The sequence below is a fragment of the Acartia tonsa genome, chromosome 9, assembly GCF_053477335.1.
Source record: "Acartia tonsa isolate MP-2025a chromosome 9, ASM5347733v1, whole genome shotgun sequence".
Lineage (NCBI taxonomy): Eukaryota > Metazoa > Arthropoda > Copepoda > Calanoida > Acartiidae > Acartia > Acartia tonsa.
The window spans coordinates 23,394,051-23,409,925 of record NC_137268.1 but is presented as its reverse complement, the minus strand read 5'-3'; the positions used below and the strand labels follow the sequence as shown (position 1 = coordinate 23,409,925).

Genomic DNA, 15,875 nt, shown 5'->3' with positions numbered 1-15,875 from the left:
TAATGAAAAAATTGTTAGATTTAAAGAAGTAAGTGGCTCAACCTAATTTTTCTTATTCTTTATTTTGGTATTGCGTCTTATAAAGATTGTGTAATGATTGTAATGGTTGACTAATTGCCTATCCAAGTGTAAAAAATGGCAATCAGTGCTGAGATGATAACTGCAGGATCCAGAGGAACTTGCAGGATAATTGCCAGGGTTGCACCTACTCAGATACATATAATAAGAGTTTAAAGTGGAACATAGGTAGGTAAAATTCATATGCAAATGCTACTCAAAAGTTAAGTACATAACAATGTTAATCAACACAGTTTATTTGAAATATAGCGCATAAAAATTTTTTTTTAGTGACATTTAGATTGAAATTGTTGGATCATGGAAAGAAAACGAAGTTTCCGGTTTCACTCGTTTTTTTACAGTAGCCTTTCTCCTATTTCTAGCCCCTGCGGGGGGCTCTAGCACTGCGGGGCAATCATTAACATTTACTTAACCTAACCTAACCTAAAATAACCCTTCAAAAGCTACTGTGTAAATACGATGAAACCGGCAACTTCGTTTTCTTTCCATGATCCAAATTGTTATATAAAACTTTGTGTTTCTTGACAACAAATTTCAAAATAATTATTAGGTAGATAAATATTTATATTTGGGCAGTTAAGATTGAAAATAAATATAAATGTCATAAACTTTAATTGTAAGATTTTTATCTAGGTACATAACAAGATATTTTAGTGGTTAATAGCTTTTTGATAGTAGCATACAGAAGTTGTAAAAAATACTTAGGTAAACTTATAGTTTAGCACTTAAAAATATATATAATTAAGTTATATAGGATAAGTTACATAGTTACAAGATAGGTATCTAAAAATCAACAATATATTTTTTAGAAAAAATGTATTTACACAATAAATAAAATAAAATATGATAAGAAAGATATCTATTACATAAATACAATTAATACAATTATAACCTTAAATTAATAGATGATATATAAAAGTATTCCAAACTATATCCTATTAGGAAATAAATATGTGGGGGGGGGGGGGGGGGGAATTTGGTATTTGTTAGAGCTAAAGTTCTCAAACTATTTATTGCTGTCACAGTTTTAGAATAATATTTTAAATATATTTCATAAAAATAATAATGAAGCAAAACTAGTCTACAATAATGTACTTGCCTAGAGCAGCTAGAATACCCGCTGACCAGAATACTTCACCACACAGAGCGGGTAGAAACAAGAGTCCACCCATCCTTGATCCATAAGCATCCTAGATAGAATTGTCTTATCACTTTAAAACTTTTCAAAACAATTTAATATTTTAAACTTTTATTAATTACTTAAAGGGATCCAACATTGTAACTTAGTCTACAGTTTATACAAACATTCGGACAGCCAAATCCTGGTGTAGATATGATATTAAAACTATTCTTACTTGTAAAGATCTAACATAACGACATAGCCCTTAATGTATAAACATTTACGGACATACAAACAGAGTAAATCATATTGTATGTGTTAAAGATATTCTTACTTGTAAATTATCTGACATAGTGACATAGCCAATAGTATATAAACATATACAGACAGAGTAAATCATATTGTATGTGTTAAAGATATTCTTACTTGTAAATTATCTGACTAAGTGACATAACCCTTAGTCTATAAACATATACGGACATACAGACAGAGTAAATCATATTGTAGGTACTTGCTTACTGCCATAGTGACATAGCCAAGATTTTCTTACCTGTAAAGGATCTAACATAGTGACGTATCCCTTAGTTCTCATCTTGTTAGCAAAGAAAATTCCACCTAGAAAATTATTATATAAATTAATATTAAAGCATTGTCCTAATTTATAAAGTAGTAAGGTTTTTTTCTGAGGCTTAAGATCTCAATAACTACTGAACCTATTGGGTTCTCTATTTAAGGTAAGATTCACAAAAGTCTAGTGATGGTTTTAGACTATTTTAATTTCAGATATGCTCTTCCTTAAACTTCAAATACTAGGCCTCTAGATGATAGCAACTAGTTTATTCTAAGGTAACATGTATGTATGTAAAGGTGTCATATAAGATCTTGCAAACTACTGGAACGGTCATATTTGTCTACAACTTTCAGAAAAGTAGGCGTTGCCAAATATTGTCAATAAAACTAAAGAAAAAAAAAGAACAAAAGAAAAAAGGAAAAAAGTCTTAAGGAAGCCTGCAGGAAATACAACGCTCTACCTGCTGAAAGACTGCCACAAGTAGACCCAATACCTTAAATATGAAATCAAGGATTTTCTACTCCTTAAAATGTCATTTTTTGTTATTAAACTGGAAGATTCAAATTACTTTAAGCAGTTAGAGCGGTGTAGTTCCTACAGGCTTCCTATAAGTATAATCAGCTTAAAAAATAATAATCATTAAAGAAACTCTTTATGTTAAAAATCACGGAAAAATGATAGTACAAATTAAAATTTAATATTTTAATAATAAACTATTTCTTCGAAGTATAATATCAGCAACAGAAAATTTATTGAGAAAATGATTTTTTTTTTATCAATTTGGCTGAAATTGCAATAATTTTACTAGCGCAGCTACTCTAAAACTTCGTGTATGTTCGTTATTCATAGGATCTTTCGTCTACTAATACACTCATCTTTGAATGAGTATAACTTTAATGTTCATATTACCTTATTTGAAAAGTAAAAGGCTGAAATTGACTCATGTCAATCTCATTAAAAATGTTATATATCCTTCATAAGATATTTTAACTTGTTATTGCTGCGCTACTTATATTCATAATTGTCCTTGTTACCACTGTTATTGACAGCGTTGGTTTAACCTATCTTTAAAAGAATTTAATAAATTTAGCAAAGAAACCTATTTTTAGTAGCTCAGATGCTTTATAAAAAGGGTATGTCTGTCAGTCTGACAGTATAACAGATTAACTTTACAACTGATTATTCGTTCAATTGAATTTTTAGTTAAATTCTCTCAGCAAAATTGTTAACCTTATTATCATAAATCCAAATTATCACTTTTAGGTTCACACTTGTAAAACCCTTTAGAGCATTTTCTAAACATGATTTGTGATTTTCTATATCATTTCTACATAGAAGTTTACTGTACTTTTTCATTACATTTCTTTTTAAAGTAAAATACCTGCAGTTAAAACTTGGAGTAGCAAAAAGTAAAAATGGCTGTTTTATTGCAATTTTATTTTTTATTCAGAACAGGGAAAATAGAAATAATGTAAGGATTGCAGTTTTTTTCTGCAAAATGCTTCAATATAAATTTACCAGCAAATTAGTTAGATAGATAGATTAATTAATTGGATGTTATTGGATTGATTTAATCAAATTTGCATTAGTTTTGTAATTGACAAGGACAAATATGTTTATAATTAGCTAAGAAATATTTTTAAAAATTAAATTTCTACAAAACTTAAGTTTTTTTGTCCTTTAAGATCTCGTTAACCACTTGGATTAGCCATTTGGGTTTTAGTTTTACATAGGGTCCGGGAAAATAACCATGGGAAAACTGACCTCCCCCCCCCCCTCAAAAGAAATATGTTTGAAATATGCTTTTGGAGTACAGCCCAGTTAACAAACAATTTAATTTGAAGAAAGTAATTTGGGAGTAAGATATTACAAAGCGATAAAATCAGTTGATATTAGTGGTTTGCTTTAAAACAACATTTTTTAAACCCTAGAAATATCTCACCCCCAATTTGTTTTTAATCTAATTTGACAGCTTGTTAAGCCATATTATTCGACACAGCCCCTAGAGGCTGTGTAGGCGCCACGCCGCTAAAAGCATCACAATACTAAGAAGAAAAAATACTAAGTTTCAGTTTTAACAAGAAAAAATAAAAGAAACTAAAGGAATATAAAAAAGTTGAATGTAGGAATATAAATGAATTAGTAATGGTTGCTGGCCCGCTACTTTTCATGGGGTAGTGTTTTGGAAAACCAACCAATCCTTATGACTTTTTACAGCAGCACCGAATTAGAAAATAGTTATTTTTCGCAGCGTGTTATAGACAGCTTTCCGTGGATAATAAAATTTAAAATTATAAGATTAAAACAAGGTTTGTTAGGCCTCATTGGCCGAAGGCCCTAACTAACACAACTGGTTTTAATTTTATGGTTTTTATTTTCACATACGTGGAAAATTATTTTGATACGATGCTTTTTCAGTATTGCTGAGAAGCGGTTCTAATCCAGTGGATATTAATCGGTTTCGAAGCTATACTCGATATGTTTTTTTCTACAGCTGGAGTTTTACAAACTTGCCGATTGAAAGAAAATTATTAACTGACATGTAACTAAATAGTATTACCTTAAAAAACATACAAAATGGTTTTGACTAATATAACAAAAAAAATAATTTGTAACATTGTTGTAACAAAAGTACAGAAGAAGGATATATGGGATGTTTCTAGAGGTCCCATGAGAGAAAAGAAGAAAGTAATATATACAATACATAGATAGATAATTAGATATGATATAAAAAGAAAAATAGGCAGATACATAGATAGATACACCCTTTTTTTTGTAGATTTTTTAAGAGATAAGAATAGAAGCAATTTATGTAAATATATAGAAATATAGGTAGATATAATAAAAGAGAAAAAGATAAATGGATTTATCAATTCTTGGATCTTACACCAGATTATCATATACGCTAGGTAATAAATTGAAACTTGTAGCTTGCTAAAATAACGAGCCTCCATCTACCCAATTTACCACACTCCCTACCCTCCAACTGGATATACGAATTGACCAATGTCCATGTTAGTTAGATTATGAATTTTAAAGTCCTATAAGAGGGAAAAAAAAGAGTTATGTATTTAATCAGATAGCTAATTAAATAAAAATGCCCTACGTGATAAAAAAGAAGATAAAAAGATTAATTATTAAAAAGGAAGAAATACATATATAAAAATAAAAACAATATGTAAGAGAGGAAAAATCATCCAAAATGTAAAACTAAACATTTTTTTAAAGAGAACAATAGTTCTAAGTGTTTGTTAATATGTATTGTATATTGTTTATATGACCATTGCAAACCTGCTTACATATCAAAAAAGTCAAAAGAACTATTCTAGTTCAAAGCAGCGAAGCAATATAAATATTATTCACTGACTAGTAGGCAAGTTTTGCAACGTTAAGACCCTCTGACTAAAATATGTTTAACTAGTGGCTTTGCTCCTAACATTAGGTGCTCTGTATTTGAAGTGACAGAGCGAGTCTACAAAAATTGCTTAAAACCAACACAGAATCTATGTGAAGCTTACCTACAATAGTAAGTCCAATGTGTTTTTTTTATGTTATTGTGATATTAAGCTTCAGAGAAAGTACCTTACTACTTTATTTTATAGAATACATAGCTTTAAATATTATAACACATGTAAAAAGCAATAATCTTATTCATAATTGGATAGATGTAATCTATTTTTGTCCTAAAAGATCTTGTAAACGGTAGTTCTTACCTTTTAACAATATTAAGGGAATATTGCATGAACCTTATCACGTTTTAGGCTATTAAGAAGTTGTTGGGGAGGGGAAGGGTAACCCCCCTCAAAGCTAAATGTGAGGCCAACCCATCCCCCTCTTAATGCGAAGACATTAGACGTAACAAAGTAACAGATGTCATATAAGTTAATTGAACACTATTAAAAATCATTCTGTGTAATTAATGAATTTTAACAATAGCTTTTTAATCATTATTTTTTTTCTAATTTAATTGATAACTTCAATGAATTTCCAAAAAGTATTTCTGACATCAAACTATGATAGCATCCAAGCCCCCCCTCCGCCCCCATAGAAGATTAGGTACATTTTTATTGTTTCTAGTATGACGATTTTTGGCTACTATTCCAAAACGAAAACTTCTCGGATATTTACATTTTTGGAACTATACCGTATAAATTATGTTCCATCACTTCCCCATATTATCACATCCGTTACAGTTTCAAAGGGCAATTTTGTGTATCATTATTGGAGATGTACAAAAATTTATCGGCCATTGTCTTATCCCTTTAGATCCCCGGTTATTAAGGGTTTAAGTTGCGCAAAAGAGGAGAGGGGCAATTTGAGCAGTTGTAAAAATTCGCGATTTTGCTGATTTGTTACATCATGCGAAATTTATGGCACAGCCGTTTAAATATATACGGATAGAGAAATGGTTAGAAAGGATTAGATAGGATTAGCCACGGATTAGATTTCAAATAAGGATTCAGGATAAGGATACTGAAATCAATGATTGATCTAACGTCTATGGGTTCGAGTCCAGGTTGCATTGAAGCATATCAAAGATGATAAGAATTAACTATGTCAGGTAGGGGGAATACCTTGGCATATAAACAGGTTTATTGATTCTTAGTTTATTTAGACCATATGGCATTGATAAAGACGGTCATGGCATACTTATTTTTACCTTTAGTATTATTACTTGATTCACTTTATCATAACATAACGCAAGTCTGATAATGATATTAATTGATATTAATTTGTTTACATGATAACAATGTAAAATTCAATACTGTGTAATCAATGACCATTTCTAATTTCGTGTCGACAGACCGCTACAAGTAGTTTAATATTGGTCAATTCACATTATTTGATCTGCCTTATATTGCTAATGACGTTTTTGAAAAATCTTTGTCCAAATTCTAAGATGAAAGAATTAAAATTTTACATATGTAAACGAACAATAAAAAGAAAGATAAAAGTAATTTGTTTTGTGAGAAAGCAAAAAAAGAAAACAGAGATATGGATAGATAATGAGATAGATAGGGAGAGAGAAAGAGAGATAGATGGATTATAATCCTTATAATAAAGTAACAGGATCCGTGTTTTTCTGTCTGTACCGAAGGGTCTCCATAAAAGCTAAACAGATATGGTTATTCTTTACAAAGTAGCTTCTCTAGGTCCTGGGAAGGTTTATAACTAATTTGGGAGAGGGTACCACCACCCTCCCAAGAGAAATCACCCCTAGAGAAGCAATACAAAAAAATATTGTAAAGGACCGCTATGCAGCGCTATTGGCGTAGAAACATGAATAAAAGTAGCTGATCATAACATAGACAATTTATTTTCCAAATTAGATATCATGATAGCTAGAGGCCTCTAGGTCCGTAGCCGTCAGTTTGATGTAACAGACATGAAAATATGAAAGATAAGCTGACAATATAGACAGAAGTAAAAATAAGAAAACAAAAATAAAAGAAGAAATAAAAATTACTGCCAAAATGGTGTCTGACTTACCTAGCATAAGTGAGAAAGCATAACCAAACGGGGCTTGACACCAGACCAACCCGTAGTTGAACACAATCTCTGCCGTGCCGTTGATGTATCCTCCGCCCACCCAGGTGGCCGTCATCGTGAAGATGCCGACAAACATGCCGATGTTTCGGCCAGCCAACATTGTTTCCTCCTGAAATAAAAAAAATCATTAATGGCCAAAAAAACACGAAAGTATCAATAATGGATATATTTTTATTTGGATAGTACTCCATATTTTGAAGTTCTCTAGTAAAGTGTAACTCGTAACGGGCTAAATCATCAATTACCACCTTCCAACCCCTATACCCCATCCCCTCCCCTCCTACTGGATGAACTAACTGACAAATAAACGAGTTCCATGTTAGCAAGCCAAATTGAAGACAAGTTTTCCCCTGTCATAATATCCACGTATATTCTACATCCGTTGCATTGTATCAATAAAGAAAAAGTCAACAAATTAAACTAAAAAAAACCCGAATATTTTTATAGAGTGACTTTGATACATGAACAGAAATTGGATGATAAACTGATATAAAAAAGATACTGAGATGGACGAACTTACACTTTACGACGTAATCATATACATTTAACGATTTTTTTGTCAAATCGCCAATTAATAACCAAATTAATAAAAAATCCAAAAAAAGGGTTCTTAAGAATTATAAAAATATTAGATCATAGCTTTGGAATGAATCAGTTAAGTAATGAATATCAGTTCAATATTTGTTTTGAAACAAACAGAGAAAAGTTTTCTAAGTTGGTACATTATGCTCAAACACATGATTTGATAATGAAAATCAAGGTTTTACAAATAAAATACAATGCTGCTTTTTTCCATTATGGCTTTCAAACCGATCAATATCCCTTTGATTAGAACCGATTCTCAGCCATACGGAAAAATCATGTATGGCATCATATTACGGACAATACTCCACGAATATTGAAATAATAATTATAAAATTAATACTAGTGTTGTTAGCCAAGGGGTTTAGCTCCTCGGGGCTTACAAAACTTATTTTTACAAATGTTTTAAGCTGCTTAATATCTTTGACATGGCATTCAAGTAAAATTTGTTAGATTTTCAGTTTCTAACAGAAAAGCAGTAGGAATTTTTAAATTCAGAGCAACAGTTTTAAAAAATAAAATAGGAAAAAGATGAATTTAAAAATAAAGGCTACTCAAAAGTTAATATGAAGTTGTTAAGAACCTAATAAAATATATATTCATTGACACAATGTACATATATATACCATTTAAATGCATCTTTATCTAATTTGTTTATAGTGATTTGACTGCAGTTAGTCTTAATTAAAATGCAAAAGATTAAAACAATTATTCTACATTTTTTTCAAAGAATAAATATCTCTTTCCTCAAACATTGCATGATATTTTATTTATTTTTAGTTGTAGGTACTAAACTTGTTACATTTAGTGAGAAAAAGGTATTCAAATTTTATTGTATGATGAATAGTAATTAAATTACAAAAAAAGTAATGTGGTAATAATTATTGATATACATTTAAAACGATATAAGTTTTAATGAAAATTATGTAATGATTTTTTAACTGAAAACAATTACTGTCCTTTTCTGTACAAACATACAAAGTAGAAACCACTTAGATCGTCTAGAAATTATTTTAATATCAACTGGATTAGAACCAGTTCTCAGCCATACTGAAAAATCAAATATAGCACCACTGCAAACAAAAAAGGGTTTTAATCTTATAATTTTTCATTTTAATAACCAAAAGCTGTTATAATTCAATGCAAAATGTTAACTATTTTAATGTTTTTAGCTAATATTGGAAACAATCGAGTGTTTTATTTGGATGTTTTATTAAATACTAGCGGTTGCGCACATTGCATTGCTGCGTTCTGTATTCAAAGGGCAGAAAGAAGCTGAAAATAGCTTAAAACCATCCCAATTCTTAAATCTGAAAATGGAATGCATAAAACCATCAAGGGACATATGTGAATGTGACCTAAAGAAAACCAATCAGTTCAGTAGTTATTAAGATCTTAAGCTTCAGAAAAATTACCTGCTCTACTTAAACTGTTTTTAACCTATTTTTTAATCATTTATCAAAAATATACTATGACACCAAGAGAATCAGACTGCAGAGCCCAAATTTGAATTAAGTCCCCAATAAACTTTTTTGGGGGGATTTAAAAATTAATTTTATATGTTGCTGTGATCATTTTGACGAGAGCAAAAGCAACTTTTAGTTTGGGGTTAAATTGTTTCTTACAGAACAATTTTATATGATTCAGTTTATATCAATACAATAATAAAAAAAACTCTACTCTGTTCGATGGAAATAATTTTTTTTCTAAAACAATCAATTTCAGTAAAAAATTTAACATAATACAATAAAACACATAATGCTAAAGTTAAACCAATAAGATTTCTTGTTTCATTTCAATTATTTATAATTTCCGAAAGAGTGTTTTCACAAAGTGACTTATTTACAATGTAGTTAAATAATTTTTATTTAATTAAAATGAAAAGAATGAAAACTATACACGTAAAAGATACATACTTTTTAAAAATATTTTTTAAAAAATAAGTTTGAATAATCTTATTTTATATCATATTTGTATATGTGTCAAAAATAATTTTGTTGTATTGCATAAACATTTGTTGACATCATGTCATCTTGTCATCAAATTTAACCCTTTACAGCCAATTTTTATGTGTTTAAAATAGGTGAACGAACACAAACATGTTAATGTTAATTCATTGGTATATTGTAAAGATTTAACTTTTTAGTGAATTTTTATAGTAAAATCATAGGGCCTAATTTTACTCTATACCAGAATACAATATTTATTAAGCAAAACACTCTAACAGCTACGAATTTTACCCAAATAAAAAAAGACCTTTTGCTCTGGTCTAAATGACCATGGCAACAGTAAAAATTAATATTTAAATCCCCCCAAAAAAGTTTATTGGGGACTTAATTCAAATTTAGGCTCTGCAGTCTGATTTTACTGGTGTCAAAGTATATTTTTATATATGTTTTAAAAATAGTTTAAAAACAGTTTATTATAGTAGGATAAATTGTTTTCTGTATCTACTTCCATCTAATATCTGCAAGTCATGGCTGAACACAGTCTTGTTCATGGCAAATGTCATGTGCAATAAAACCTTTAAATTTATTCTAAAAATGTTTTAGATTTATGACTTGGATAAAATCTGGTATCAACTGCATAAATATGCAAAATGTATGTAAATGTTTCAACTTTATAAAAAGAATCTACATACAATAGCTGCATAAATATTCCAATTCCTTCCTAAACTCTATCATGATCATACTTATTTTTAAAGTAATTTTAAATGATTTTATTAAGATAATAAGCTTTAAGAATGTAAATCAACGTCCTCAATTACACCTTCCACATTGATTTTTATGGCAGCCAAAATATCAGTCCCAAACATTAAGAAAATTAATGGACCAAATCCATTAAAAAAATGATTCTTGATCAGTTAAAGAAAAAAACATACCACCTCATTGACACCAAAATATAAAAAAATTTCATAATCACTTTAAGGAAAAAACCTACCTCCTCACTTATACCTTCCACATTGCTCTTTATGGCAGCCAAACTACCAACCCAAGAAATTGAGACGATTAAGTGTTCATGGACAAAATCTATTAAAAAATGCTACATTATCACTTTAAGAAAAAAACCTACCTCCTCACTTATACCTTCTACATTGCTCCTTATGAGAAGATTAAGTGTTCATGGACGAAATAAATTAAAAATTCTTCATGATCACTTTAAGAAAAAACCTACCTCCTTTCTGACACCTTCCACATTGCACCTTTTTGTACCATTAACAACCCCAAATATTGAGTCGGTCAAAGTGTCTATGAACCATAGTTGACCAATAAGCTTAATAATCTTTATGATCACTTTAAGAAAAAACCTACCTCCTCACTGACACCTTCCACATTGCTCTTCTTCTTGGCAGCCCACATCCCAACCCCCAGGATGATGAAGTAGAAAATGACAACAGAGAGCAACCCGACCAGGTCGATATCACCGATAAAATCCATGGCGTTAGACTGAAATAAAATATGATATTTTCAAAAATATGTCAATTATAAAATTACTAGATATCTTATTTATGAACCTAGTATTAATAGTGTCTAACTTTTTATCTTTGTAACGTAACAAAATCCATCTCTTTTTAAAAGGTTTCCTTTCCCAACTCCCCTCTCATCCTTCGATTTTTGTTACGTCACAAAGATAAAAAGTTAGACATTACTAGGTTCCTTATTTATAATTCTCCTTTTTCACACTTTCTCTTGAAACATAATACGTATTTTGTACAAAGCTAGACACGTGAATGTTAATAAACATTCTAAGATAATTTCAGCAAAACTGACAAATCATCTTTAAAGACTTGCAGAAAAGCTTCACTTTCATACAAATTTCTAATTCATATATGTATTCTTTTTGATATTACCTAGCTATACAGACACAAAGACATGCCAACAAATATGGTTTAAACCTTTGTTTATTATATGCAGAGTAGATTTGCAAATATTTACTTGCCAATTTTTCTTTCAATAGAAATTTTGATGAATCTATTTTATTATTAATATAATGATAAATGAATTTATTTGACCATTGCGAAATGAATTCTTAACAAATTACTAACCTCGGATACAATGAATTGTTTTACTCTATGCCCTAACATTTTGATATTTTTATTAATTTTGGCTACAACTATTCAGATGGACGGAAATTAAAAAGTATAAAGAGGACTATCTACGAACAAGAGCACGTGATTCTAAGTACCTTCCAGCATTGATCCTGAGTATTTTCTTTCAAAATATGATAGGTCACTAATAATAATTAATATATTGATGAGAAAATTTATGTTTCACCACTTCAAGTTGAAGAAAAGTAAAAAAATGTTCAGGTTTTTTAGTCAAAATTATATCAAACGTTTTGTTGAGTTCGGCATGTCTCTAATTGTCCATGTTGTCAAATGATAGAAATTAAAAAAAGTTAAAAGTACATTTATTATATCCCATATGTGTGTTTAAATTAATGCTATAATGGATTAATTTACAATCTATATACACGAGTATTTGCATATGTATCATCAAATATCCATTTTATTAAAAGAATTAGCTTCATAAAAGTTTTCAAAATCAATTAAAATACTCAAAAAAACATGGTGGAACATAAATTTTCTCGTCAATACACTAATGACATATGGTGACCTTTTATATTCTGAAAGAAAATACTTAGGATCAATGCTGGAAGGTACTTAGAATCATGTGCTCTCGTTCGTGGATAGTCCCCTTTGTTACAAAATCTTTTAATAAAACTAAGTAGCAGCTCTGTGACAATTCTATTTTGTTTAAAATTTTCACAACATTGTCATTGACGGGAAAATGTACAATTTGGGTAATATCTTTAACAGCAGCCAAATAAATCGCAACTCTCCCAAAAAATATCAAACAAACAAACGGACAGACGGACGGCAAAAACAAATTAGTCTAAAAATTATCAATTTACAATGACTAGAGGATGCGTCCCTAGCATCTAGGATCTCTGTATTCAGAGGGTAAGAAAAAGCAAAAAAAGCATGAAACCAACCCAAATTTTACTAAAAATAAAAGAGCCTTTAACCACCACAGGAACTAATTGAAGCTTTCTTAAGAAAGAGAACTCAATCAATTCAGTAGTAAATGATTAAGCTTCAGATAAAAAACCTTACTACTTTATATAAAAGGATAACATTTGTAGGACGCTTTTACTACTTTTACACTTACTATAATTGGCTAAGAATTATTAAATTATATAAAGCGCTATAAGGATAAATGCACAATTATCAAAAGTTTCATACTTTTATATGTTTTTACGTCAATGCTGAAAATTGAACTAAAAAAAGCTTGAATGTATAGCAAATCTGATCATATTATTTTCAATTGTGTGCGTTGCAGGTTGTTAAAAATTAAATAACTCCATCCCACAATATATAGAATTTACCCATAACCCCCATAAAAAATATAGGATCTTTTTTTTTTTTTTTGGGGGGGGGGATTGGGGGTACTACCCACTCAAAACCCTTGTAACCATCAAATATTTTTTTGCCTGGTTGACGCCATGGTTCAAACCCCATTGTATTTATTAACCAGGCAGATTGTAATTACAAAAATCCAAAAAAAAATGCGAGAAAATGAAAACACCAAGTCTCTGCCTTGGAATAATTTAGCTTCATTAATCCGAAGTGTTGTTGACGCTATTTCAATTTATTATAATAGACTTTACTTGCAATCAAATATACTTTTCATATAGTACATATTCATTTTAGGCGAAGCAACTCGATATTCATTATAATTTTTTTTAGATGCGATATAATTTAAATCTTTATGTACGTTGATTTAAGTATTGTAATGACGATTCCTAGGACGATAATAAATTATTCAATAAATGTAGTATCCATATAATATTGTTTTAAAATAAAAGCTTCATCCTGCATTTGAAATATTGTTTAAAGGTAAAAATCAAATTAGCTACCAATCAGTGGCGTGCCCAAGAATTTGCTATGAGTCAAATTTCTTGAGTCAATTCCTTATCACAGGAGGGCAAAAATACCCCACAAAATCCCCCAAAACACTTTCTTTTATTTATTGTGGAATAAATTTTCTAGTTGAAATAATTTTTGTTTGGGAAATTTAAAGATCGAATAACTGTTAAAAATGGAAAATAGTTTATTTTGAAAATAAAACTCTTGTCGGGAAAAGGGATAAATCTAAAACTTATTTTCTTGTTTTTTTTAGAGAAGCTTTTTATTTGTCCTAAGGTGCTAGGGCTCCTTTTTTATGGGCTCCTTTATCTAATGCTAAAAAATCATATAGTTAATGGGTAAATTGTTTAGCTACACATTCCAAAGTATGGTAAATTGTTTCTTATTTTTTAAAATATCCAAAAAAAAATTACGAAGTTCTTATATATTTCTATTGTTCGGCTTTTTTACATATTTTGTTCTTAAATTTTTATTAGAATTCTTATGGATGTTTGTCTGTGTGAAAGCAAGGATGGGATACAATTATTTCAGCTGCTAAATTTCCCAGAGACCAATTCTAAAAAATTGCATTATTATCATAAGCTTGAGATGGTACACTTCTTTTTAAAAACATTTCATTTTAAAATAGACTTTAAAATCATAGTTTAATTATATATTGCATTTTTCTTTGTGCATAGCAATATCAGGATATGTTAATAGTTATTCTTCCACTTTAATCGAATTGATTTGTGTATATTTCTTTCAAAAAACTAACTTTTTTATTTACAAAAACCACCTATGTATCGTATCGTTCTTGATTTTGACCGAATTTAAATCTTTAAAATTCTTAAATTAAAAAAATATCTGTGAGCGATTTATTTATAATGCCCACAGTTAGTCTTTATTAGATTGATATACATTAAAAGTTTCAAACATCGATTGAGTAATCTATTTTGACTACATGCTTATGTTGTTAATATAACTAAACAAAATATCAAAAGAGTTGTATAAGCTTTGAATATTTTTATCCTTTTCCCTGAAGCTTTCAATTACATATCAAATTACTCTCTTTGCAAAAGTAATGGAAAGTGTGTATGGGGGGGGGGGGGTATTTCTATATTCTGACGAATAGTCAATCATATTAAAAGAAGTAAAGCTTTTTCTAAAAATGGTATGTCCTTAATACGTAATAAGCCAAAATGATAAAGAAACTTTGAGCTATTATATTTAAAACTATCGGTTCAGAGGTTAGAGAAATCTTCAGCTACCCACACAGACAGACATACTGGCACTTTTATATAAGAATACCTAACTTTTTTTGTCTTTCAACATATACATAACTTGAAGCTAATGTATGTATATTTTTTTTCTGAAATGTAAAAACGTCCTGCAAAGTGTTATTGAAAGTTAGTGCAGAAATATACAAATTGGTTTTGAGTAACTTAAGTAAACATATACGAAAAAGTACAAGTTTTCGTGTTTGTTTTTCTGACGGTCGGTCTGTAAGTATGTAATTATTTTTTAGAACTGCACATAATATAAACTTATTAGTGTGCACTTTATGAATATCTTTAATAGAGGGTATACTCATTTAAGTAATTTTGAAGGGGAGCTTTTAAAACAAGAACCTCAAATTTTATCAGTTTATTTTAAAGAACAGGTAAAATAGTCCCCTTTGGACAAACCAACTAGTTAGCCAAACTAAAGTTTTACTAAAATATTTAGTAAAAATCATATTGGGTTTACCGTTGGGGAATAAAGAATAAAATTATGCAAATTCAAGAAAATTTTAATAGAAGTATGGAAACAAAAAATGATCTCCCTACCAAAGCCATGATTTTGTACTTTGTAATTTTAAACTTATGATTTTGTTGACCTTTCTGAAATGGCATCACTAAGGAAGAATACTTTTTTCACAAACACTGAAAATGTTCTAAAAATAACTAGAAAAAAGCAGAGAAATATTGCCATATCATAGGTTGAATGTATAAATATGTCATATTCAGTGATTTATTAACAATAACTGTTGAAAATATCAATAAACAGTCTAAAAGAATTTTTAAACA

At 29.4% G+C, this 15,875-nt stretch overlaps 1 protein-coding gene across 6 annotated transcripts in view; it reads right to left on the bottom strand.

The window, feature by feature from the left end:
• The window catches only part of ChT (choline transporter), a 52,125-nt gene that overhangs the window by 27,465 nt on the left and 8,785 nt on the right, over positions 1 to 15,875 (bottom strand). For 4 of the 6 annotated variants that reach the window (XR_013882501.1, XM_080172300.1, XM_080172296.1 and 1 more), the window contains exons 4-8: positions 11,213 to 11,347; positions 7,260 to 7,428; positions 1,749 to 1,813; positions 1,178 to 1,268; positions 119 to 205 (exon numbers count right to left, since the gene is read on the bottom strand). Coding sequence is in view for 5 of the 6 variants with exons in the window: in XM_080172300.1 (XP_080028426.1) it covers positions 119 to 205; positions 1,178 to 1,268; positions 1,749 to 1,813; positions 7,260 to 7,428; positions 11,213 to 11,338 (538 nt within the window). In the remaining variant the exon portion in view is untranslated. The remainder of the gene's footprint in view (positions 1 to 118; positions 206 to 1,177; positions 1,269 to 1,748; positions 1,814 to 7,259; positions 7,429 to 11,212; positions 11,348 to 15,875) is intronic. The other 2 variants (XM_080172298.1, XM_080172299.1) reach the window with 1 other exon arrangement.